Source organism: Drosophila busckii, chromosome 2L, assembly GCF_011750605.1.
Source record: "Drosophila busckii strain San Diego stock center, stock number 13000-0081.31 chromosome 2L, ASM1175060v1, whole genome shotgun sequence".
NCBI lineage: Eukaryota > Metazoa > Arthropoda > Insecta > Diptera > Drosophilidae > Drosophila > Drosophila busckii.
In genome coordinates, this window is record NC_046604.1 from 14,503,460 (window position 1) to 14,527,942 (window position 24,483).

Below are 24,483 nucleotides of genomic sequence, written 5' to 3' on the forward strand. Positions count from 1 at the left end.
CAACTGCACCAATAATTACTGCACCAACAATAACTACACCAACAAATACTACACCAACAACATTAATGCCACCCACAACAACAATACCAGCTGCTATAACACCAACAATAACAATACCAACAACATCAGCAACAACAACAACAACCAAGCAGCAACCACCACTATCACAAGCACAACAACAATACAAACAACGACGACAACAAGCACACCAACAACAAATCAACAATTCAACAAATCATGCCAATGTGTGTCACATGCTCTTTGGCATGGAAGTGCGAGAACATCTCTTGCATACGCCGGCTCGACTGCTGCTGCATTCAACAACAATAACAAAACGCATGTCTCTCTGCCTCTCGCATGAGTGTGAATGTATCTTGAAGTGTGCGAACGTTGATTTTTGTTTCTGTTTTTTTTTTTTTTAACATTTGTTGAACGATGTCTGACGTATGCGGCGACTGTGTGAAATACGCCCAAGCGCTAGGCCAAAGTGTTAGATGCTTACATGTCTATCTATCTATACGTTTTGTATCTGGTTTTGTTTACTATATCTGCAAGTTGTGTATTTGCATGAAGTTCACACAGAGCATTACGCAAAGCTTTACACGCTGAAAAAAAGTATAGAAGGCTGTACATTTTTCGTTAATTTGTATATTTAATTAGCTGCTTAGCTCACTAAAAAGTTTTGTAATTTCAAGTTTTATCATATACAATCATCAAAATTTCTTTAGCGCTTGAATTCAGCTACGCTATTTATTTTTACTTTTCAATTTGTTAAGTTACGTGCCCAAGTCTTTAAAATTTATGCTAGTTAAGTATGATTAATAATCAAATTGAGATAATTTGATAGCATTGCGAGAATTTCATAGTTTTTGCTAAAAGTTTACCAACAAACTAACTTAACCTTGGGCAGTTTAATTAACCTGGGCGCTGTCCACATAACTAACAGCATAGATATGAATAGATATGAACATCGATAGATAAATATAAATGACAGCAAAGTCGAGCAGCCCAGACCTTAGCACTAATTGCTGCTGCTTGAGAATACTAAAAATCTAAGGGGGAGTTGGGGGAGGTGTTATCAGCCACTGGAGCCCAACGTGTTAGTTGTAGATAAACAAAAAAAACTAAAAGCGCATAGCAACATGAAAAATGCCATAAATTTTAACAAGGTCACAGTACAAAACTTAAAATAAAACGAACAAAAAGACAAGCAATTAAGCAAGACGAAGAATCACAAAAAAAAAAAAAAACGACACGCCTGTTACAAAAAAAAAATATTGATTTAGTTTTATCATAGTTGTATTGAAAGTTGTTTGAGCTTTGTATAAAACATGTAAATTATGCTTAGTAAGCAATGCATTAAAAGATTTAAGTAGATTTTGTAATTTTTTATGTTGCTGAGACAGCAATAAATGTTAAGAGAATGTAAGCGGGGGCACTTGAAGAAATTATAAATGGAATAGAGGGAAGCTGAAATTATAAAGTAAGGCGTTTTAATATAAAAGTTTATATAGCAAAGTTGATAAATAATAATTTTTTGTATAACAAAGTTGAGATATAAGCTATGGAAACAAAGGGCAGGAAAACAATTTAATTTAAGCAAAAATCCAATAATTTATAAGTGTAAAGTTGGTAAACATAATTGTTAATATAAAAAGCTGCGAACTCTAATCAAAGTTTGCGAATTTAATTGAATTAAATTTGTAAATATTTTTGTTATTTTTTTTCAAGTGTACGCCTAACTAGCGAGACTAGCAAGTACATAAAGTTTTAACGACTTTGACCTTTAGTTGGGGTGTCGGGCTGTCAATTTCATGCTCAATCATAGACACAATAGACATATGAGAGTCTTTGATGATAATCCAAATGAATGCCAATAAAGTTATATCTTCACTATTTAATGATGAAGTGGCAGACACTTAAAGTCAAAGCCAAAGCATCGTCGTGTGGCACTTAACAGCTGCAAGAAAAACCGTAAATAAAAACATGAATAATATTTTGTTGTTCGCTTATTTTGACAAGTGTCAGAGCAGAGGCTGTCAACACGTTCGGCGCAGATAAAATGCTGGAAAATGTTTGAGCAGTTGAAATAACAAAAAAATCGAATGTTTGATAACAATTGATAAAAAGTAAATTTACTTTTACTAAAGTTGCTATAGACAAGCTTTGTTTATCTTATCTTAAACACATAAATTTGGTTTATTATTGAAGCTAAAAGCATTAATTAATAATTTTTTGTGGGCGCTGCTACAAATTGCAATCGCTGTTTTTTTATTATTAAATGCAACTTGTTTTTTATACATATTTTTTTATTTATGCGCGCTTCAACTTAATTTTAGCTTATGCAATATTTTTTTATGTGCTTAGTGCCAACGGCAAAATGCGTAAAATATTTACGAAAGAAAAACCGTAACAAGCGCAACGCACAGCGCTTTGCAAAAAGCTAACACAAATGCTTAAACGTGTTTTTGGCTAAAAGGCAAAAAAGTGCCAAGCCGCAAAATTAAACAAAAAAATCAACAACAAACGCGTCAGCGCGCTATATTAACAATTGTTGTTGCTGCGCCTTTTGTTTACATTTTTAATGTTGAATTTTGCGGCTAACGAATTTATAAATTTCTTAAAAAGCAACGCTAAATAAATAAAATATGCTTGTGTGTACTAAATTAAGCTACAATATAGATGAGCTAACAATTAATGAACTGAACTTATTTAAATTAAAGCGGCTTAAATGTCACAAGCATAAAATGTTATAAAATATTATGTAAAACACTGTTGCAAATATTCAATAATGAAAGCAAAAGTTACTTTTAACTAAAAGTAAAACTACAAAAATGTTGCAGGCTTATCGAGCAGCAAATAAAAGTTACGACAAAGTTAGTGCCAAAGTTTTTACTAAAACCAAAAATACAAATAACTATTTAAGCTCTATTTGCCTTTGTAATTTGTAAGTGTAGAATTTGAGGAAAAAAGCAAGACAGACAGACATAGAAACTTGTTTGCGTTGTAGCTTGATTTTTATTACGTATACGTATTGGTGTTCTCATGTGCTTGACCCTGAACTTGCCTCGCAGCTGATTGTGGCGCACACAGCGTGTGAATATTTATGCGTTAATCAATGGACGCTGTATAATTTTTTCTTAGGCATAATAAATGTATAACAGGCTGCTATGGATAATGTTCATATTTAAGGCTTGAGCAACGTCAAAAGTTTTTTTGGAACACGTGTATAAAACTTTATATAACTGAGCACAGCTGCGCTTAATTCTTGTGCTTTATGCAAAATATTAATGTAAATTTGCTAGCACTTTAAACATTAATCTTTGGCAGCATATTGTCTAGCTAATTGAATTCTAATTTGTATAAACTGTCTAGTATAGCTAAGCTAAAATTTGCTTTGATAAATGACTTTCAATAAATCTTTAGACTGTCAATTTGCATTTAGCAAAATTCTAAATTTAAAATTGCATGTTAAAGCTTTAAGCCTTTTTAAAATGCTTAAGGTTTCCAATTGCCGCTTACGTTTGCTTTTTGTTTAACGCTAACGTTAAGAGTTTGTAACGTTATGCCCATTGGCATTTTATTTGTTTAACAGCATGTGGCTTAACTTTTTCATAAGCTTAGATAAATTTATAATTTGTTTAACAGCGGCAGTCCAACTTTTTCATAAGCTCACTTAAATTTATATATGAGTTTCAATTTGCTGCGGCTGTCAATATTTTTTATAATCCAATCCAATCCAAAGCTTTGCTGTTACGTCTTTGCAAATTATTCTAAGCAGCTCAATTATAGCAAATTTACAACCAATGCAGCCAAATGAAATGTGGCCATAGAAACTCAAGTCCAAATGGCAGAAGCCAAAGTCGCTGTTAATTATATGCCAAACCGTAAAGAAAAGCAAAGAAAATTGTTACCAATTTTGCTATTTTGCATGTAGAATTTATGCAAGTTTGTGTGTTTTTTTTTTATATGCGCTGCATAGCAATTACGAGTGCAGGCGGTGGCAAATTTGAAATTATAATGAAGTTAGCAGCTAACTAAAGTTTAGTCAAAAGTTCTGCGCAATATTGTTTATAAGCAAGAAGAGAGAATAGAAAGCAGCGCTATGGCATAATATAAAAAATATAAAATATATATTTTTAAAATACAATTAACCTTAATAACGCGCATTGCAGCAGCACGTAAAGTTCATAAAGAGCGTCCCAGCAGTTTGATGAGCTTTTAAGTGCTTTTAAGTTATGTTTGTAATGCTCAGCAACAAATTAACAAATGTGCGCAAAAAAATCATTGCAGTCATCAATTTAACTGAACGTGACAACAATTTTGCAATGAGAGACAAAAAAAAAAGAGAGAGTTAGCTATAGATAGATAGAGACAGACGCATGCAGAATTTGTCAAGCGCACGCACCTGCAACAATCTGCGTCTATATGCGTTGACAGTATGAGGGGGTGTTGGGTGGCGACTGTCACGTCATACTAAGTGACCAATTGCATGCGTCACGTGAAGCATTTGACGCAATTGAAATAGCAGAGAGAGAGAGAGAGAGAGAGAGAGCGGCGTAGCTTTGCAGCTTGAGCGGCGCAGTCAACGCCTTTGACAAGTTGGCACTAAAATGTTTTGGGGTTGCGCACTTATGACAGACAGTGTGGCATTACTACTAACTTAATTTAATTTAATGTAAAGCGTAGCTGCGCAGGCTGCTGCTTAATTTAGAGGCTGTGCTGTTAATTATTTTCTTTTTATACACTTTGATATATTTGTTAAAAAAGGGAGAAGCGTATTGTGAAGTTGTGTATGTATGTAACAGAGAGAAGAAGGCGTGGCAGAACCCACAAAGTATATATATATTCTTAATCAGCAAGATAAACTGAGTCGACATAGCCATGTGCGGCTGTATGAGTGCGAGTTTCTCAGCAACTATAAAAGCTAGAGCAACCAAACTTGGTATGCAGTTGCTCCTATGGTATACCCAAGACATAGCGCTTTTATTTTATTTTTATTTTTTAAGGTACATTTGTTTAACAATTTTTAGCTGCCAACGCTTGCTTTTAATATTTTTATTTCGTTGTTTCATTCTATTAATTATATTTAGCTATATTGTTGCTTATACATTTGCTTGCTTAATTCCATTTAAATTCATTTTTATAGCGCAATCTCTTAACTCTTTAATCTTTTAATTCAATTGCTCAACACTGCTGCTTGCAACACACACAAAACGCATGATTTTCGCAATACACACGCACACATCACTTGACATTCTCTCAATACATCAGTTAGCCTCAGTCCTCAGTCAATTCTCTTACTCGTTGTCGTCGTGTGTTCATTTGGCTTTTGGCTTTTATAATTTGTCGCCACTGTGTTTTGTATTGGAAAATGTTTTACAAGTGAGTGAAATTTCGTTTTCATTGGCGCTGCTGTTTTAGTTTGCTTTTGTTTATTTTGGTTTTTTGATTGATGTGGTTTGACTTTTTGTCTGTTGATCTTTATAAATTGGATATTAACTAATGAGCTTAAGCGATTTGGTTGCAACGAAGCTACGCCACGCTCTGCTTTATTTTCTTTTGTTGTGAAAGCGTCAAAAAAAAATTATAGCTATCTATATATTTTGGTTGTTGGTGTTGGGTTCAGAGTTTTCATTTTCCAGCGCTGTGTGTGGTGCGTTCTGCGGAAAATGAAATTTAAGCTGTTAGTGTCTTTATATAAATTAAACATGCAGTTAAAATATTTTTATATATAGCAGCGCTTTATATGCAGCAAAAGTAATAACTAATGCATTTGATTTTAAATATTTTTATCTCTAAATTTTTGTCTCAATCTCTAAACTATCTATCAATCTTGCTCTGTCTTCAAGTTGTTGCATCAACATCAAAATCTTATGCTGCAATATATAATTCTCACTCATGAATCATTTGGCGTATTTATAAACCCAAAATTCACAATATTCACTCCCGTTGTCGTCCAACTCTATTTTTGCGCGTCTCTTTAGCTCGCTGGGATTCTCTCGGTTGCGGCTACCTCGGACCACGGCCTATAGCCGTCCGGGTGCTATATAGACGACCACTTCACCGATGAAGCAGCAACAAGCTGGGCAAACAAACGAAAAATTAGTTCAAATGCTATATTTAAAAAAAAGTAGAACTGCCGGCAAAATGTTGCAAACGCCGCGTCTCGCTCGCTGCCTCACTCGCTCTCTCTCTCGCTCGCTCACGCTGCGAAGCGCAACGTGCTGGAAAACACTTGTTTCGGTTTTTTGTGTTAACCAAAACCAAAACAATATGAAATTGTTAACAACTACAAGAAATTCATAGCCAATAAACATTGAGCACGCTTGGGTTTTGAATAAAATTCAGGCCTAAAATTAAAAATGCACACAAAGTTATCCTTTTTTTTTTTTGAGAAAACCTTAACTCAATTTCAATGTTTGCAAAAACTTGCGCTGCATAAATTAAAACCAAACTCGTAACTTGAGCTGTTGAAATTTTACGCTTAGTTTCTTTTGATTTACGTACATTAGAAAACAATTTGAAGCGCTGAAGCAAAACGAAGTCAGTCCTAGAATCAATTAAATGTTTTTTTTGGGCTGCCAGTGAAAATTCTTTGCAAATTTCTGTGCTGTCTTTGAAATTAATAATGTACAAAAGTTTCGGTTACAGTCGAGTGGCGTTATTGTTATTGTTAATTGTTCGTCTACATTTTTACAGCTTTTGGCAAGCAAACAAAGCAACATTAAATTGTTTACAAACTTTAATACGTTTGCATATGCAAATGGCCATAGAAATATTGTTGGCTATTTATAAAGCGATTCTTGCTTGACCGCAATATTCGAGTCGAGACGCGTTTACAGCATAAACTATTTTTTCAATTGGGTTGCGGCCATTCTTTGGCAATGCTGCTTTTGTTTATGCCTAGAAAGGAAGTAGCGGTAATAAAGTTGCCAACGATAGATCAATTTGTTTGATTGTTTGTTGAGTGTGGAGAAATATAGAAAAATATACAAACAGCTGTTGCTATGCTACTCTTTGATATAGGCAAAGTTTTAAAGTATTTGGATAAATATTAAAAATTTTTTTCTGAAACAACTTTTACATTTAAAAGTCAGCTGCAATTTATTTAAATTTATAGCAAAATTCCTAAACAAACTACAAATTTTTTTTATGTTTGTAACTCAAAAAAGTCTCAAATTTTTAACTAAAATTTATTTAAATTTATTTTGTACATTACCATTTCAAAATTCATAAAACATATTCAATTGTAACTCAATAAATGTCTCAAGATTTGAACTAAAATTTATTTAAATTTATTTTGTATATTACTATATCAAAATTCATAAAAGATTTTTTACAATTGTAACTCAATAAATTTTATATACAATGTCTGAAGATTTTAACTACAATTTATTTAAATTTCTTTTGTTTAAGAAGTAAATCAAAATTCGTAAAGATTTTTTACAATTGTAACCCAATAAAAGTCTCAAGATTTTAACTAAAATTTATTTAAATTTATTTTGTATAAAAAGTATGTCAAAATTAAAATTCGTGTTAGATTTTTTACAATTGCAAGTCAGTAAAAGTTGTGTTTTCTACAATTTATTTAAATTTATTTATTTAGTTGCCAAGTCAGCTTAACATTGCTCTACTTATTTTCCATATAGAACATTAGACATTAAAAATTAGCACAATGTTGCTAATGAAAACTTGAGCCCAACAGTAAAAAAGTTTTCATTTCTTATCGCGTCGGCATTTCAATTTACACAATTTGCAAAGCAGAAGAAGCAGAATGCGCAACATTCATACGTAACTAACAAACGAAATGCCGCAAGTTGTCGGCGTTTGGGCTCTCTGAAGTTGATTTGTATCTATGTGGCAAGTCTCATTAAGCAGTGCAGCATAAAGCGACAATTTCCTAACCTCAATGTTGCCGAGACTGCATTGTCAAGTGGGTCTGACTGTTTGTCATAAGCAAGTTTAGTCTATATATACTAGATATAGTCCATATATGACTTAATGTCTGCTTCCATAGCATTGAGTAAAAGTTTTGTGTGGCAGCTACACTTGCCGCAATTGCAACTGTGCAACATCAACTGTTGCAGCTTGGGTGCTTACTTTAGTTTGTTGTTGTTACATTTGTTGGTTTTAAATACACTTATTTGGATTGATGATAGTATTGGTATTTTCTCAAATATTTATTTGTATTTATATTTATTCGTAGGGTAAGGGCAGTTGCTTTAATTAATTATATTGATATATTGAATATTTGTAGAATAATTTTTACTACAAAAAATTCAAAACATATATTTACTATAATTATATAATATTTTTGTTTCATAGTGTTGATTAAATGATTGTGTGTGTTTATAAACTTTTAATATATTATATATATTTAATTTCAATTATTTTGTTTTTACTTTTTAAATTCTCCTTATGACTTTTTTTATATATTATTTATATTTATAGACAGTTTGCTTTATTATTTATGATGTAATTTGAATTTAATGTATTTACTATATATTTATTTGATTTATATTATTTATATTTTATATATTTTTTTATATAGTTTTGATATTTTGTATTATATATTTTTTATATTTTATATTATATATTTTTTATATTTTATATTATATATATTTTATATTTGCTTTATATTTTGTTTTGTCTGTTTTATATTTTCATAGTTTGTTTCCCTACTTTGCTGTCTTCACTGTTTAATTTATTTTGCTACCCAAGAGACACTTGCTCTTTTTTTGTTGCTCTAGGGTATTTAAACTTTGAGTTCGTAACGCTCTTTGCTTTATTATTTTTCTTCTTGCTGTTCCATTTAGTTGCGTATAGAGTAATCCATTAGGCATTGCCTCTGTGGCTGGCACTTTGAAGTAAACTTCTGCTTGCTGTTCATTAATAACTCATGCGTTGAACAAATGCAACAGCCAACTTGCCACAAGAGCAGCAGCAGCAGCAGCAAGCGCTGAAGTTGTCTAGCCATAACCACTTGTAGCTTATAAAAAAAAAGAGAAGAGAATTCTGTAGCTTTTGTTAAATAGACTGTTGCGAATCGTTGTTGTGACAGCGCAGTTACCACTGTAGCCTAAAAAGAATTTCCCTTTTTAAAAGCCACAGCTAGAGACTAATTAACTAATTAAGTCTACACTAAGGTCACCTAGTTTATATATAGCAAGAACAAAAGAATTGATGAATGTGAATTTTCACAAGCCAACAGACACAGACAAAAGTATTCACTTGGATTGTGGTGTGTACATTATAAATATGCAAAAGAACTCGCATAATGAATCGCATTGTTGGAAAAGGAAGTGAACAATTTAATTATGTTGAGCTCTGAGTTGAGGTTAGCAGATCAGCAATGATTAAAGCAAATTGTCTGTGGTCAAAGTGAAAGTACGCAAATTGCCACAGAGAAAAAGAAAAATAAAAGAAATATTACTACAAATCAAATGAAAAACTTCAAAAGAGCCACTCGAATCAATTTTCGATAATTGCCAGAGACTCATGAAAGAATTGCTACCCTTTAAATTTTGAAGCGGAAGCCAACATTACATTTTTATTGGCTAAAAGTTTATGCTGCAACAATTTCAACTGCAATTAAATTTAATGTTTAATTAGACGTACAAATTGTTTTTGTACTTTTGCCAATTGCATAAGATTCAGATCTCCCTTAGCTGGCTTTAACTTATTAGGAAAATTGATGCTGCTGCAAAAAAAACTTTTAGTGCAACTTGCTGCTGCAACGGAAGTCACATAATTGTCATAAATTTTTCGTTTGTCTGTACAACAAGAAAAACTTTGCCAAATGCCATAAAAAACTTGTTAACAGTTTTTTTTTTGTTGCTTTGCTGCTGCGTTGAGAGGTGTGTGCAGATTTGTTTGAAATGGCAAACGACGCAAGAGAACAATTAAAATGCAGCCTGTGGCATCAATAAAACGTACAATTGTCAGCTTGTTAACAGCAACAGGAACAACAGAAGTGTTGAAAACTGAGACAGATAGAGACTGAGTGAGAGAGAAAGTGAGATTATGATGTATTGCTGGTTGTTGTTTTGCTTGTTGAAAGCCTAAACATTATGCTTAAGCATTAGTCAAAATGTGTAGCAAATAAAATGTAGTCAGCTCAAATGTCAAGCAATGCTTAAATGCTTTGCAGCTTTATGCTTTTATTAATGCTTAAAACAAACTTGCTTCATTACATTTTAGATTTTTACAACTTTCAATATTTTTGCTAACTCTTCAGCATTGGATTTATAGCCATAACTTTGTCAAAACAATTTTTATTTTAATCAAATACAACAGCATATGTTTATTTTAGTATCTCATGATTAAATTAAGCCAAAAAACTCTGCAGTGCGATTTATTTTGGCTGAGTTATAGCTACTCAAAGTTAGAAAACTGCTAAGACGGCATAATTTTTGGCAAAATTCTAAGGGGTAACATCACATTTTTTGTCAAATTATCAAAAATTTTAAAACTTTCAAATTTAAATGCAGTTTTATGCTCATGCATATTACGCGTCCAACAAGGCATAAAATTCTTAAATTGCTTAACATTTCGCTGAGTTGCAGCTTATCAAAAATTCATATTTCACATAAATTTGTCTTGTTTATTCACAATTTTGTGCATAACTTTGTCAAATAATTTTTGTATTATACATTTTTAAACTCATTTTATTTGTGCATTTCACACCAACATAAAGAGCTCTAAAATATTTAAATCTGATTATTTTTGGCTGAGTTAAAGCTTCTTAAAGTTAGAAAACTGCTAAGAAATGAAGACCGCAGCATTTTAGGCAATTTAAGCAAAGGTTAACATTGCCAAATTTGGCAAAACTATCGAAAATTTGAATATGTATAATTTTGAATGCATCTTCGAGTCTAACAAGACAAAACTCTAAAATCGCTTATCATTTCGCTGAGTTACAGCTTTTTAAAGTTATATTTAGTTAGAAATTTACAAAAAATTATCTTGCTTTTTTACTATTTGTTTATAACTTGGCTTAATTTTTTTCTTAATTTTAATGAATATTGCATTATATTTTACTTAAATATATTAACTAAAAAACGGTTTTTTGATAATATTTGAACTCAAATAGACGTTTGTATACTCAACTTTTTAGCCAAGCTGCAAACGCAGTGCAATGATGTTTACAATCAGCCCATAACGTATGTACATAGTTGTCAAGGCAAAAGGTTTTGCCGTCGGTTAGTTAGGGGGTGGCATTAGTAGAAGGCCAGACAAACAAGCACGAACAAGTCTATGCATGTTTCACACTCTGGGGAGCTCTTGTTGTCGTCTTTGTGGTACGTCTGTCTATCAGTGTGACTGACTATTGCATTTTTCATTAATTCCTGCACACACACAAACACACACACACACATTTGCATTTCATTAATAATGCATTTTAATTACACTCGCTGCAACTTTAGTGCTGCATTTGTTGTTGTTTTGATGATATAATAAATATTTATAAGTCTTTGCTGCTTTTCGTGTGTGTGTTGTGCTATTTTTAAGTGCAATTTGTTTATAATTGAATGCGCTCACACAACAAACCAAGCAGCCCACCCCCCACCCCTCACTGCTCACTATGGCTGCTTCTTGATTTGTTTGCGCTGCTTCGACTCAATTTCCGCTAAACAAAATGTTTACGCTTCAGTTGATGCAAAGTCGCATGCGCTTATTTCTTGCTGCTTTTTTTTTTTTGCATAATTAAATCTATTTGCCGGTCAGTCAGTCAGTCAACTAAGGCACAAGCAACAAGAGTGGCTAACAGTATTAAGACTACCCAACAAAATTAGGCGCAAGTTGCAAGCAAGTGGCTAAGGCAACCTCTTGGCTTGGGCGTGGCTGCTGACTGAGGCCAAGGCGGCACCTTATAAGGCCACAAAACGCAACGCGCATATAGAAATTGCCATTGGCATTGAATAGCAGCAGCTAAAAATGCGCTTTGTTTAATATTTATAAAAGAAAGTTGCAAAACTAAATATAAGCTGCAGTTTTATAACAAAATATGTCAATGGAATTATTCAATGTCAGCTAGGCTCAGCTCCCAGCTTGACTTGAACACCAATCTATGCTTAGCCAGCTGCTGTTACTTGCTGATTTAATTGCATTTAATTATGCGACAAGAAATTGAATTGAACGCAGTCTTAAGCTTGTTGCAGTTGCACACAAAAAAAGTCGCTGTGGCATTAAAGTTGTCGCGTCTTGTTGACAACTGGCGCAGGCTACAACTTTTGCAATTGTTGTTATTAAGCTGCTGCTGCTGCTGCCGCTTTTTGTTGCAAGTACATAAATTACATAGTTATGGCCGCTGCTCAAACGGAAACATTGTTGGCAATGCTAATTCCTTTTTACCTGCTTTTCATTTTTTTCGCGCACTTGCGTTTCCTGTTTCAAAAAATCCTCAGCGCGCACTGCATTTTATTTGTTTTTTTTTGTTAACGATTTCAATTAGCGCCCAAACAGCCAAAGGAAGTTGTAAAAATGTAAAAAATGCAAGCAAAAAGGCAAAAGTCATTGCAAAATTTCTCCCACCCAACACTTAATACAATTGAAATCGAATTGTTGCTTTGCTTTTTTTTATGTATTTGGCGCAGTTTGCAGTTTTATTTGGCTACTTGATTTTTCCAATTTTCACCAGTTTATTGTTTTTGGAGTTTTTGTGTGCAACAAGGCGTGGCACGTCGCCGCCGCTCCATAATTTTTCACAGCTTTGCGCATTTTTGAGTGTCTGTCTCAGCACCTTTCATTGCTTGTGCACATTGTAGTGCAGTAAGTAGTTATTTAATTATGCTTTCGAGTAGCTTTAATGCTTTTATTGCTGTGGAAATTTTGCAAAATATTTTCAAGTGCTTCTGTATTCAAAAATTGTTAAATGCTAGTAATTAGCATTTTCTATAACAAATGTAGGATGACTTTTTATCGAAGTTTAGTTAGATTTACAATATTTGGCGCTTTATAATTTTAAGCAGTGCTCAAAATACATTTTCTTTTTGAATGAAAGCTTCACTTTAAGTTATGCAATGAAAAAAGCAACAGCATATTATTTATACTGCCCAATTGCACATTATGGACACGATGCCAAGTTGTGGGCTTGCCCCAATAATAAAATTATTGAAAAAATATTTAAAATATACTGTTAAGAAAATATATTGTTAAGAAAATTCTAAATACTACAAAGAGCATTAACAAACACGCCGCAGACTTTTAAAAATTTTAAATGCGCGCCAAGTAAATTTAAACAGATTATTTGAATTTGCTCCTCGAAGCATGCAGCAGTTTTTTTTTAGCACAACAGCTGCACTGCTTGACGATCGAAGAGCAAAAGATTTGTTTTAGCATAGACACAAACCAACACATACGCAACGCTACCAATATATTTTAATAATTTGCTTTCTCTTTCTTTTGCAGTGGTCGCTCTTACAGCAAGGACAGCCAAAAGAGCTCGCATAGCGATTTGAGTTCCTTGTGCAATGGCAGCGGTTCGCCCAAGCTTTTGGCTAAAACTCCACTGCGTAAGTAATAACAAACTTAAACTAAAGCAGTGCAGCAAGCAGTTGCATGTTGCAGCAACATTTGCTGCTTGCTTAAGAGCAAACTGAAACTTGTTTTTATTATAAAAAAAAATTGTTGTAGCAAAACGCGTTTTGGCCAAACTTAGCGTCTCGCAGGTAGCAGCATTTATAAAGTTACTATAGCGAACCGGCTTTTTGTGCTCAGCTGCTTAAGAGCTGCAGCAACACGATCGATGTTGCTGTGTGTGTGTGTGTGTGTGCTGTAGATACAAATGTATCTGAAACGATAAAACGGCACAACACAAATTCCATTCAACGCATACACACAGAGAGAGAAAAAACATTTTTACAAGCTCTTGTTAGTCTACGGCGAGAATTCAATGCGAGTTGCCCGCGTCGCTGCTCAGCGCTGTGAATTTTTTAGTTGTTTACATTTTTATGGCGCGTTCCAAATGAAAGCAGCAAAAGAATTACAGCAGAAAAACGTGTAATTAATAGCAAAAATGATAAGATAAAGTGTGATAACAAAAATGCAAAAGTTGTGTTACAGTTGAAAAGTTATTTGTGAGTGTCGAAAACGAGTTGCCGGTGGCTGAAACAAAACAATGAAGCAAGCAGCTCAATTTTAAATTTAGCGCTGCAACGTCATGCAAAGTTCTACGGAATTGCTGTAGCTGCGTACCAAACGTTCAATCAATCAAGCAATCAATACAATATTTCGCGTTGTTACAGTTTTTACTTTGCGTTCTCACGTACCTTTTTACTTTATGCTGCTTTGGCTTTAAAGCCGCAATAGGTCGCTTTTGTTATTGAGCTAAGCGCCGTTAAGTTCATTTACCTATAGACACCCTGGGATACCAACAGGGCAGCTAAGCTACAAAACGTGCCTCTTATTATGGAGTACGAGATCAAATTCATTAAAATAGGCAGCGGCTTGGAAACGAAGCTGCTTATAATGAAAACTACAGCTGAAGTTCTAAAGCAAAGAGCAGCTTAGGGCAAACAATGAGTCATGCTAATTAGCAATAAAATATAATAATTAATGCTAAATGCACAACAGCAACTTTGACATTTCAATAAGCAAAAGCTGTTCCCAAATTTCTTTATTAAAAACAAAACAATTGTAGCTGCTGCATATTTATTAATTTAAGCAAATTTAAATGCTTTTTATTAATAAAACTGTCTCTTTTTTTTGGCATAAAGCCAACATATAAAAGCTATAAATGGTTTAGAAATTTAGACAAGCAAGTTTCACTATTTAGCATTTAATGAATTAATGTTTAAGTTTAAGTTTTAGGGCTGTTGCTGGCTTACTAATTATTGCTAATTGCATTTGTTTGTAAGCTGCACTCGAGAGCAGCTGAAGAGGCAATGATGATGTAAAGCATTTTGCTTGCTGCTGCTACAAGAGACGCGTAGACACCTGTTTCCGGTAGTGGCAACTGTAAGATGCAACTGCCTCAAGCTGCAGCAATTGCAACTATTCTCTGCTTCATTGTTAGTGCTATTATTTTCATTATATAGTCGAGTGTGTGACGTTAGATTGTTGTCGGTATTGCGGTTTATTTTTATTTATATTATTCTATTTTTCTTGCTGCTTGCCGCTTGCTTAATTTTCACTTGACGTGCTTTTGTTGCCTTTTTCTTTCTTTTTTTGCTACATTATTATTATCATATTTGCATTTTTTACGTTCTCTCTTTCTTACAAGCGCATAAAATTAACGTTCACTAGCAGCAGCAGCAACAGTAGCTCGCTCTCTCGCTCTACACTTCACTGCCGCTCTCTCTTTCCCTCAAGCTTCGTTGTCTGTCAGGCTTTGAAATGTTGACGTCGGCTTTGGCTGCTTTCATGCCATTTGCCTTGCATTCTTTCTCTCTCCCTCTCTTTCTTGCATTTCGCTGTGGCGCTTTGTAATTATGTGAGAAATTTATAAAATGCTAGACGTTTGTATTTTTTTTTTATATATACAAACATTTTTTTAGTTTGTTGCGCTGCTATTCAAAACTTTTTTCAGCGAGAAAGTGTTGTACTATTTTAAATAGCTTAACAATTTGTTTTATTAAAAGTTTATTTCAGGCTGCAATTTTATTTCAATTTGATTTGTTACTTTTTCTTTCACTTTTCTAGAGCTGCAACTTTTGGCCTACGGTCAGCCCTGGCAGCCAAAAATTTCAAACCCATAATTATGTTAAGCAGCCTACAATATCCTAACGCCCTTTGCTAGTAATTGTTACTAACAATAGCAGCAGCAACTACTTTCACTTGCAGTTGCATTTCATATTGTTGCAATTGGCTTTATCGTGTGGCATCATCTATATTTTTTTCGCTTTTGCATAATTTCACGTTATTGGCCAAGTAAGCATAACATTTTCCTTCAAAAGTAGTCGCATCAGCTGTTAATTTTTTTTCCATGTGGTCACTGAACCAATCTTGACAACAATTTCTTGTTAACGTAGCGCATTTCAATTCTAGCGTGTCCGAAAATGGCCAAAACACAACTCGCATGTTTGAAAAAGTCAAAACAAGCCGCTGCTTTGAGCTTGATTTTCTACACTTGCGTCTGTGTCTACAGTTTCCATTGATTTAATGCATTGGCCATGCTAAATTTGTTGACAACACAACAGACAAAGCCAAAACCGTTAGCAGTTGAAGTTATTCTAGGCCAAGTCTAAAGACTGCAATGAGGCTAAGCAGACATTTGCTCCATTTTAATTAAGTTTAAATTATTTGACTTTGCAAACACTTTTATATAATTTGTATTTTGAGTTTTGCTGAGCCGAAGCTGCCAAGTCATGTTTAAAATATTTCAAAAATATATATAGAGCAATTGTCTTGTTTTTAGCAATATTTGTTTTTTAATTAAGCTTAATAAAGCTCAAAAACAAACTTAAGCTACAAATTCTAACGCTAATTGTTGCCTATTTCTTCTTTAATTATGTTTAAATTATAAATAATTTGACTTTGCAAACAGCAAACTTTTTTATATAATTTGTATTTTGAGTTTGGTGATTTCCAAAATATGTTTAAAATATTTTAGCAATTGTCTTATGAAAATATTATATTTTAGCAATTTATTTATAAGCTTTGCTTAGCTAATACTAAAATTTAATAGTTCATAGTCCACATTAGCTTAAATGATTAAGCACGCGTTTAATGCTTTGCCAAGTTGCATGTCTAGTCATATATCATATTATATATATTTATTATAAGCTAATGCTTAGCTAATGCTGCAGCCTAGCATTAAATTTATATATATAATTTATATGCAGCTTGCTTTAGCTTAGGCGATGACAATTTTACAAGCGTTTTCATTAGCTTTTTATGCTTGATTTATAACTGATTATTTTAAGTTACCTTTTGAGTCACAGACTTGGAATTTAAATTTGATAGTTTATATTTTTATTTTCTTATTAATTTTTTTGAACTCTGCTTTCGTTTGATTGAGTTTAGTTTGAAGTTGTTTGACTTTGCTGCAGCTGCCCAGACACTAAAGAGAGCCATTGTGGCTTATTGCAGCGCTTGGGGCACAAATGCGTGGCTAATTTGCATATCAAACCAAAGTCCAAATCAGTTCAAATGCTTTTAGGCAGCATTAAGAGTCAAGTGAGTTTTGGTGAGGCTAAGAGCACACTCAAGTGCATGTGTGTGTGTGTGCGGCTCATAAATTAATTGTGTCGTTAGAAAACTTTTACTTCCTGCATATAAAAAACAATTGAAGCGGCTGACATGAGCCTCAAAATAAACTAAAGACAAGCGGAAGTCTTGTTAGGGCGCAAGCCATCAACGTTCATTAAACAAACTAAATACAGTTTGTGGACTTTTAATAAACATTGCTGAAGCATAACAATTGAAAACTAAAACTTAGTCGCGCTCATCTTTAGTGCAAAGCATTTGGCAACTGGCAATTGTATGCGCGCATTTTGTAGTTTCCTTTTTGCACATTCTAACAAAGTTAATTACGCGCTGCAAATAAATAATTAATTTATAATATTTATGATTAATACATAGCTTACCTCACAGCCACTGCATTGTAGAAAGTAATAAGTCCAATAGCAACTGCCCATTAGCACTAGAGCAAAATAGAAAACCAAAAACCAGAACAGCAGCACTTGATGTGGCAATACCTTTGGTATTAACATGTTGTAGTGTAGATTTCGAATTTTTCCTAAATATTTTCAGCAGCTGGGAAATTGAAATTAAACAATTTTTAGTGAAGTTTGTACTTAGGCTAGCTGAGTTGGTGAGACTGAGTACCTATTAAATTTTAGTATTAGCTAAGCAAAGCTTATACATAAATTGCTAAAATATAATATTTTCATACGACAAGTGCTTTACATATTTTTAAAATATTTTAAACATAATTTGGAAATCAACAAAACACAAAATTACAAATTATATAAAAAAGTTTGCAGCTTTGCAGTCAAATATAATAATTTAAACTTAGAAAAAGCAGAAATAAGCAACAATTAGTGTTAGTATATGTAGCTTAATTAAGTTTAAAGCAAATATTGCAAATAAATAAACTCAAGCGCTCAATATTTGCGCCAAACTAAAAGCTTTGAGCAGCAGCTTAAATTTAAGTGCATGATAAGCTTGTTAAGTTTGACTTTATCTTTTTAGCTGCCTTTTATTCTTAGCCACTTTTATATTTTTAAACAATTAGCTCATTTCAGCAAATTGACAACCACTTGTTGTCTAATTTTAATGCCAAGTCAAGCGTATTGAGGTCTCAGCTAATAGATTTGTGGCTGCTTTAGCCATTAGCCAACTTAAAACTGGGCGAATGTTGCCTTTATAAATTTGCACATTTGGCAAATGACTTTACACACACACACACACACACATACTTGCATAAGTTAATATGCAAATGCGTATTTTTGTAACAAATTGCCGCCACTTGCTCTGCTCGTCGCCAATGTGTGCCACTGGCTATAAAGAAAATAGAACAACAACAACAACAAAATAAATGTGCAGCAGCTTCAAAAGCAAAATGACAGCCGAGTATGCGTTTTAAAAATACAAATTGCATTATGAGCGCACTGTGCCTTTTATTTATATGTGTGTGTGTGTGTTTGCTATTTCCTTAAATGCCAGACAGCAGCAGACTTGGAGCATAGTGTACGATTTTATAGGCAACTTCAAAATACTCTAACAATAAGATATAAGCAAAAGTCAATTTGAGCGTAGCAAACTTTATAAATAATATTGATATAGAATAAGAATTAGAGATAGAAGCTAAAAATCAATATAAAAAAATTATCTTAAAATTTAAAGCATATGATTCATTTTTAATTTACATTAATTAGTTGGGGGAATTTTTTTGAATATTATTTTCAGCAGCTAAAAATCAATGTAAGAAACAATTGTAAATTTTAAGGAGTGTTGGCAATTTTTTTTTAAATTTGAGTTTCAGCAGCTAAAAATGAATATCACAGAATTATTTTAAAGTTTTTAAACAAAAGACACATTTTTATTTTACTGTAATTAGTTTCAGCCACTAAAAATCAATATCAAAAAATTATTTAAAATTTATTAACAAAAGAGTTTCAGTTTCAACAGCTAAAAATAAATATCAAAAAATTATTTTAAACTTTGTAAGCAAAAGTTACATTTTAAATTTACAATAATTAGTTTTTGGAATTTTTCTTAAATTTAATTTTCAGCAGCTAAAAATCAATATCACAGATTTATTTAAAAATTTTAAACAAAAGACAAATTTTTAAGAATATTCAAACATTATTTAGCTGCAGCTATAAAAATAAATATTGAAGGAAACAGCATAGTCCCCATTTTGTATACAAAATAATATTTAGAGCGCAATACGAAATACGAACAAATCAAATCTGTGTCATCTAAATTTGTCTTTTGGCCCTGCGCAGTTTTTTTTTGCTTTCCAAAACTTTTACTGCAGTCAAAAGTGTTGTAATGAAATTATTAATGACAACATTGCGAACAAAATTAAATGCACAAATGCTTTTTAAACAAATTGTGGGTTAATGTAATTGCAATTGAAACAGTTGCATGACTTGCAGTTCCCAAAGGGCTGCACAATTTTTTATGGCTATGCATTTGCCATTAATAAATTCTGACTTTAGCATGCGAGAGAGTTCGAGTAATTGTTAATTTGTTCTTTTATTGGTTCAATGAACTACAAATTTATAGCTCAGTGTGAGCAACGCTAGTGATGCATTATATTGGGCATGATCATTAATGTGGCCAACACGTAGGTGTAACTAGCAAGCTGCTGCTGCCCATTTGTAACTGTAATTTATGTTTAAGCAGCTAAAGCAGTTTAAACTCAAATTGGAGTTGCGCATAGCTAAATTATTTGCTTGAGTAAAAGTTTTAATTTTAAATGCCATAAAATTAAAAACATTAGCAGCTCTTCGTTTTAAATGCTTTAAACTTTATATGCAGACTTGTCATCTTTACAGTAGATGCAATAAATATGCATCTATTAAACTCAGCTCTGTATTTGATGCCTTAAATTTGCTTGAGTAAACTTTTTAATGCTTAAGCTTGAGATTTATTTAAAGCCTAAGCATCTTTAAGTTCTAAATGAACACTTATCATCTTTACAGTATATGCATTAAATATGCATACTATGCAATCTATTAAACTCAGCTCAGTTTTTGATGCCTTAAATTTGCTTTAGTAAAAGTTTTATTATCAAACTTTATTTTTAGCAGTCATAAAGTTTATTTAAAGCCTTTTTAGCTCTTATTTTTAAACTTTATTTCAAGCGCTATAATCTTAACAGTCTATGCCATAAATATGCGCACACTGTTTAGTCCTAGTTAACAAATAGCAGCTAATGTTGCTCGCATATATTAAAGCCATCACTTTTTATGACAAACCAGTTTATTTATATAAAATCAACAGCTTTGCTATTTATATATCCTTGCTCTCCACACTATTTGCCGCTCTATTAATTCACTAAAGCTATGCGCTTGACGCTTTGCTGTTGATTTTGTGGCAACAGTGTCTCGACACTTGCCACAGTTAACGCTGCATTATGCATATTTATGCTCTCACCTGTGCTGCGGCTGGCAATTAATTGCTTTACGAAGAAAGAAAACGCCCACGCCGACGACTTTTAATTAAAATCCAAATTCAATTTTTGCATATTAAATGTGCCCACAGCACTTGCCACAGACAGCGACTCCGCTGATTAATTGACAAGCAGCACAAATAGAAGCTGCCGCATTGCCCTTGAGCGTAGCCCACAGCAACTTCCGGTTGTTAGCTTGGCGACTTCTTCCGGTTTCTAAGGCTTTGCCAGCTCACTTATGTGCCCCAAAGCATGTGAAATATGTTTTCAGCTTTTCCAATTGACTTCAGACCAAATTTAGAGCAACGTGCCCCCTACACTTCACTTCGCTTAACTCAGCTACAAGTTGCACCTAATACTTAATGCTAATTATAGTTTGCACTGGCCGAAATGTCATTTGTGTGGCTGCATCAGTGACTAGCTGTAGCGAGGGTTGGCCAAATAGTTTGCCTAAGCATTCAAGTAGTAAATGAAACGAATGAAGTGCAATTGCTGCATTTAGAAATTTTGGAAATTATGCTTAGTTGAATTATTCTTATGTTGAAGGCAGCAAGAAATGTTTTAAAAAAATTCTAAATTTTGTTAAAAAGCTATAAATATAATGATTTGAATTTTTTACAATTTTGTTTAATGTTTGTTTTGAAATTGTTTAAGTCTTAGTAAGCGCTTCGAGCTTTAAATGGCAACTTAACTACAACAAAGGGTTAAAAATAAGAATTTAAACAATTGACAACTTAATATTTGGTACATCTTTAAAAAGTTGTTATTAGCTTTCATAATTTACATTTTTATTTAATTTAAATTTAAATAAATGCACTCCACAATAATTGATTTAATTGTTTCGTATACTTAATTTCATAACTTTTGCTGCTATTAGCGTATATAATTAACTAACTTTAGTTACTGCTGCCTTCTCCACAACTTTAGTAACACCCCTAGCCCCACTCTGTTTATCTTTTTAAAGAGGACGCCCGTTTTTATTTTATTTTTAGCATTGAGGTTGCGCTTGGCCTGCCACACGCCGCAAAACTGTAAGAATTTCCCTTTTCTTTTGCACTTGGCGCTCCTCTGGGGGAAATTATTAACGCATAGAGTGCTCCAAATATTTTCCAAGTGCGCAATTTGTCATCGAGTTTCTTTAGATTGTATTTCACTCGCCCAATTGTTAATAACTTATGTTGACATTCAAAGCTGTCAACACAAAAAAAAAAAACAACAAAATATGCCAGCGGTGTTGAGTTAATTTTGTTTTTAGTCTTTTCTCCACGGGCACGTTTGAAAGATTTATTTGGGAGCTGTTGCAATAGTTTTGCTGCTGCCTGCACCTGCAACAGACTCTTGGCTGCAACAAAATTGAGGTCGCTGCTGACTAATTTATCAACAGCCTAAAAATGTTGCGAAAATCAAGCAAAGAAAAACGTAACGGCATTTGTTAAATATTTTTAATTTTAAACATTTAAAATATTTTGTAGCTTACTTTTGTTTGCTTAAAATGCCATTAAATTTATTGTTAATGACGCCATAAAATTTATAGCAACAACAACAGCAAGAAAATCTACTTTGCCGCATGACTGCACATTAAATGAGGCAGCTAATTGAATTGATTGAAATTGCTCAATTATCAAGCAAAAATCCTTTAACACACGACAACACATGACAAACAATTTAAATTAATAAAATGTCGAACTGAAAGCAAAAGCAACAGCAACAAAGTTGCAAGCGCACTGAACATGCAACAACAATAAGAAAATAATTGATAACGGCTGTGCGGGTGCCGCAGATTGAAAGTCGCGCAACTTGTGTGAGAAAGTGAAACTACCAACAAGTAAAAAAAAAAAATAATAATATCTATAGCTAAGTCAAAATGGGTGCACATAGCTCCAAGGAGAAACTGTCGCGCTCCTATTCAGAGCGTTACATTCACACCCAAATGATTGAGCGCGAAAGATTCGGGAGCTTTGGCAAGCGTACTAAAGGTCTAACAAAAGGTGAGTTCGAATTCGAAAGAGCGAGATTCTATAATGAAAGGATAATGGCTGGTATAAGCTTAAGCACTGAAAGCCAAGGCAAGTTAAGATTTTGCTATAAGCAAATGAAAATTAATTTAATACTTTTAATTTCGAATTTGCTGCTTTTAAACTTATACTTAAATTCGAATTTTCGGCTGTAGTAATAAATTCAATTAAATGTATTTTAGTTTTGAAAACTTTACTTATATGCTCAACATTAATTGTTTATAATTAACACTGCAGTTGCTACTTTTAAGCGCAAGCATAATTTCGAATTCGAAATTTCGCTGCTAGTAACGAATTTAATTAAATGATTTGATCTTAACTTAACTTACTCAACATTAATTGTATATATTTAACAGTTAGTTTGCTGCTTTTAAACATTTACTTAATTTCGAATTCGAATTTTCGGTTCTAATACCAAATTTAATTATACGACTATTTAAAGCAGCTTTTGCTTGATATTTACTTAACTTAGCTTACTCAACATTAATTGTTTAGCATTTAGTTTGCTGCTCTTAAGCGTTTAGTCAATTTCGAATTTTCGCTACCAATGCCGAATTTATTTAAACGACTATATAAAGCAGTTTTTAACAAATTAATTTAATGGCAACTTAACATTTAATTGATCTTTACTTGACGTAACTTACTTTACTCAGCATTAATTGATTCAAAGTAGCAGCAAACTGCTTAACTTCGAGTTCGAATTTTCGCTGCTAATACCGAATTTAATTAAACGACGCTATAAAGTAGCTGCAAACAAATTTGCAATAAAGATTTTCTCATCCATTTTACCTGCGCTTTAGTTAAACTAAAATCATTGTCATTTATTTTTTACATACAACTTTTTCGAACTAAGCCGCAGCATGACGCTGAATAAAAAAAAGGAAGAAACATTTTTGTCTGCTGCGGTTTTGCTTTTGATAAGCTTAGCAAGGATTAAGCAAAGTGCTGAGGGAAGTAGAGATAAGAGCGAAGGGAGATAAAAGTTTTTTTTTCTTTCTACGCTGGCCTAGCTGCCACGTACTGTGGCAAGAGTCTGTTATAATTAGCGTAGAGCTAAAAATAAAATTTATTAGTTTGCATGCAGCTGATGCAAATTGCATTGTTCTTGTGGCAGACACAAGCAGCGTGTGAAGTGAAGTGAAGTTGAAAGTTGCGCAAGTGCAAGTTTTTTTCTCCTCCTTTTTTAATGCAATTCACACACGAACAAATTGAATAAAGTTTTTGATCTGAACATGTATATTCTGTATGGGGGTTAAAACTCTCTGTCTGTCTGTGCGCATAAATGTGTTCACCCTTTTTTTTCTCACACATACGCAGACAATTATGAGCGAGGCAGACATGCAATATACACTTCAATTATAAGTGCTTTGTTTTAATCTCGCCGAACGCACCCACAACCCAAAGGCAGGCAATTGAGGGAGGAGGGGATAGAGGGGGAGCTAAACGTTATTTACTTAAATTTTGAAATGCACTCAGCACTTTGCTCTGCTATTCACACTTAATGGGCAACGTGCTTGCGCATAAATTGAATGTCACACGAATAAATTTTACACTTGACTAACCTGCTGCTGTCTCTTTCTCTCTTTTGCAGGAGCTGCCAAAAAGCGTGATGTGCGTAATTTGAGCATATCACCCACAGATCTGGGACCGCCACCAAAGACACAACAAACCGCCAAGGGACAATCCACACGCAACAAATCCTTGACGCCAACGCCCACGGCAATACGTAAGTTTTAAGTTTATTACACATTTGATAAGCAAAAGCGTTTGCAATTGTTAGTTTGAGATTTAATTCACTGGAAGCTGTCAATAGTAAAATAATTGATTTGTATATTGGAAGCTCTCATTCGTTTCAATTCACATGCATTTCATATTGAAACTTCACTAGTTAGACTTTGA

The 24,483-nt window shown here is 33.2% G+C and overlaps 1 protein-coding gene across 2 annotated transcripts in view; it reads left to right on the forward strand.

The window, feature by feature from the left end:
• Positions 1-24,483, forward strand: part of LOC108607844 (microtubule-associated tumor suppressor candidate 2 homolog) — a 70,863-nt gene that overhangs the window by 21,955 nt on the left and 24,425 nt on the right. The window contains exons 5-7 of one of the 2 annotated variants that reach the window (XR_004458964.1): positions 13,414-13,517; positions 22,104-22,557; positions 24,176-24,261. Coding sequence is in view for 1 of the 2 variants with exons in the window: in XM_017998911.2 (XP_017854400.1) it covers positions 13,414-13,517; positions 24,176-24,310 (239 nt within the window). In the remaining variant the exon portion in view is untranslated. Of the gene's footprint in view, positions 1-13,413; positions 13,518-22,103; positions 22,558-24,175; positions 24,311-24,483 lie in introns of those variants that run through there. The other variant, XM_017998911.2, reaches the window with a different exon arrangement.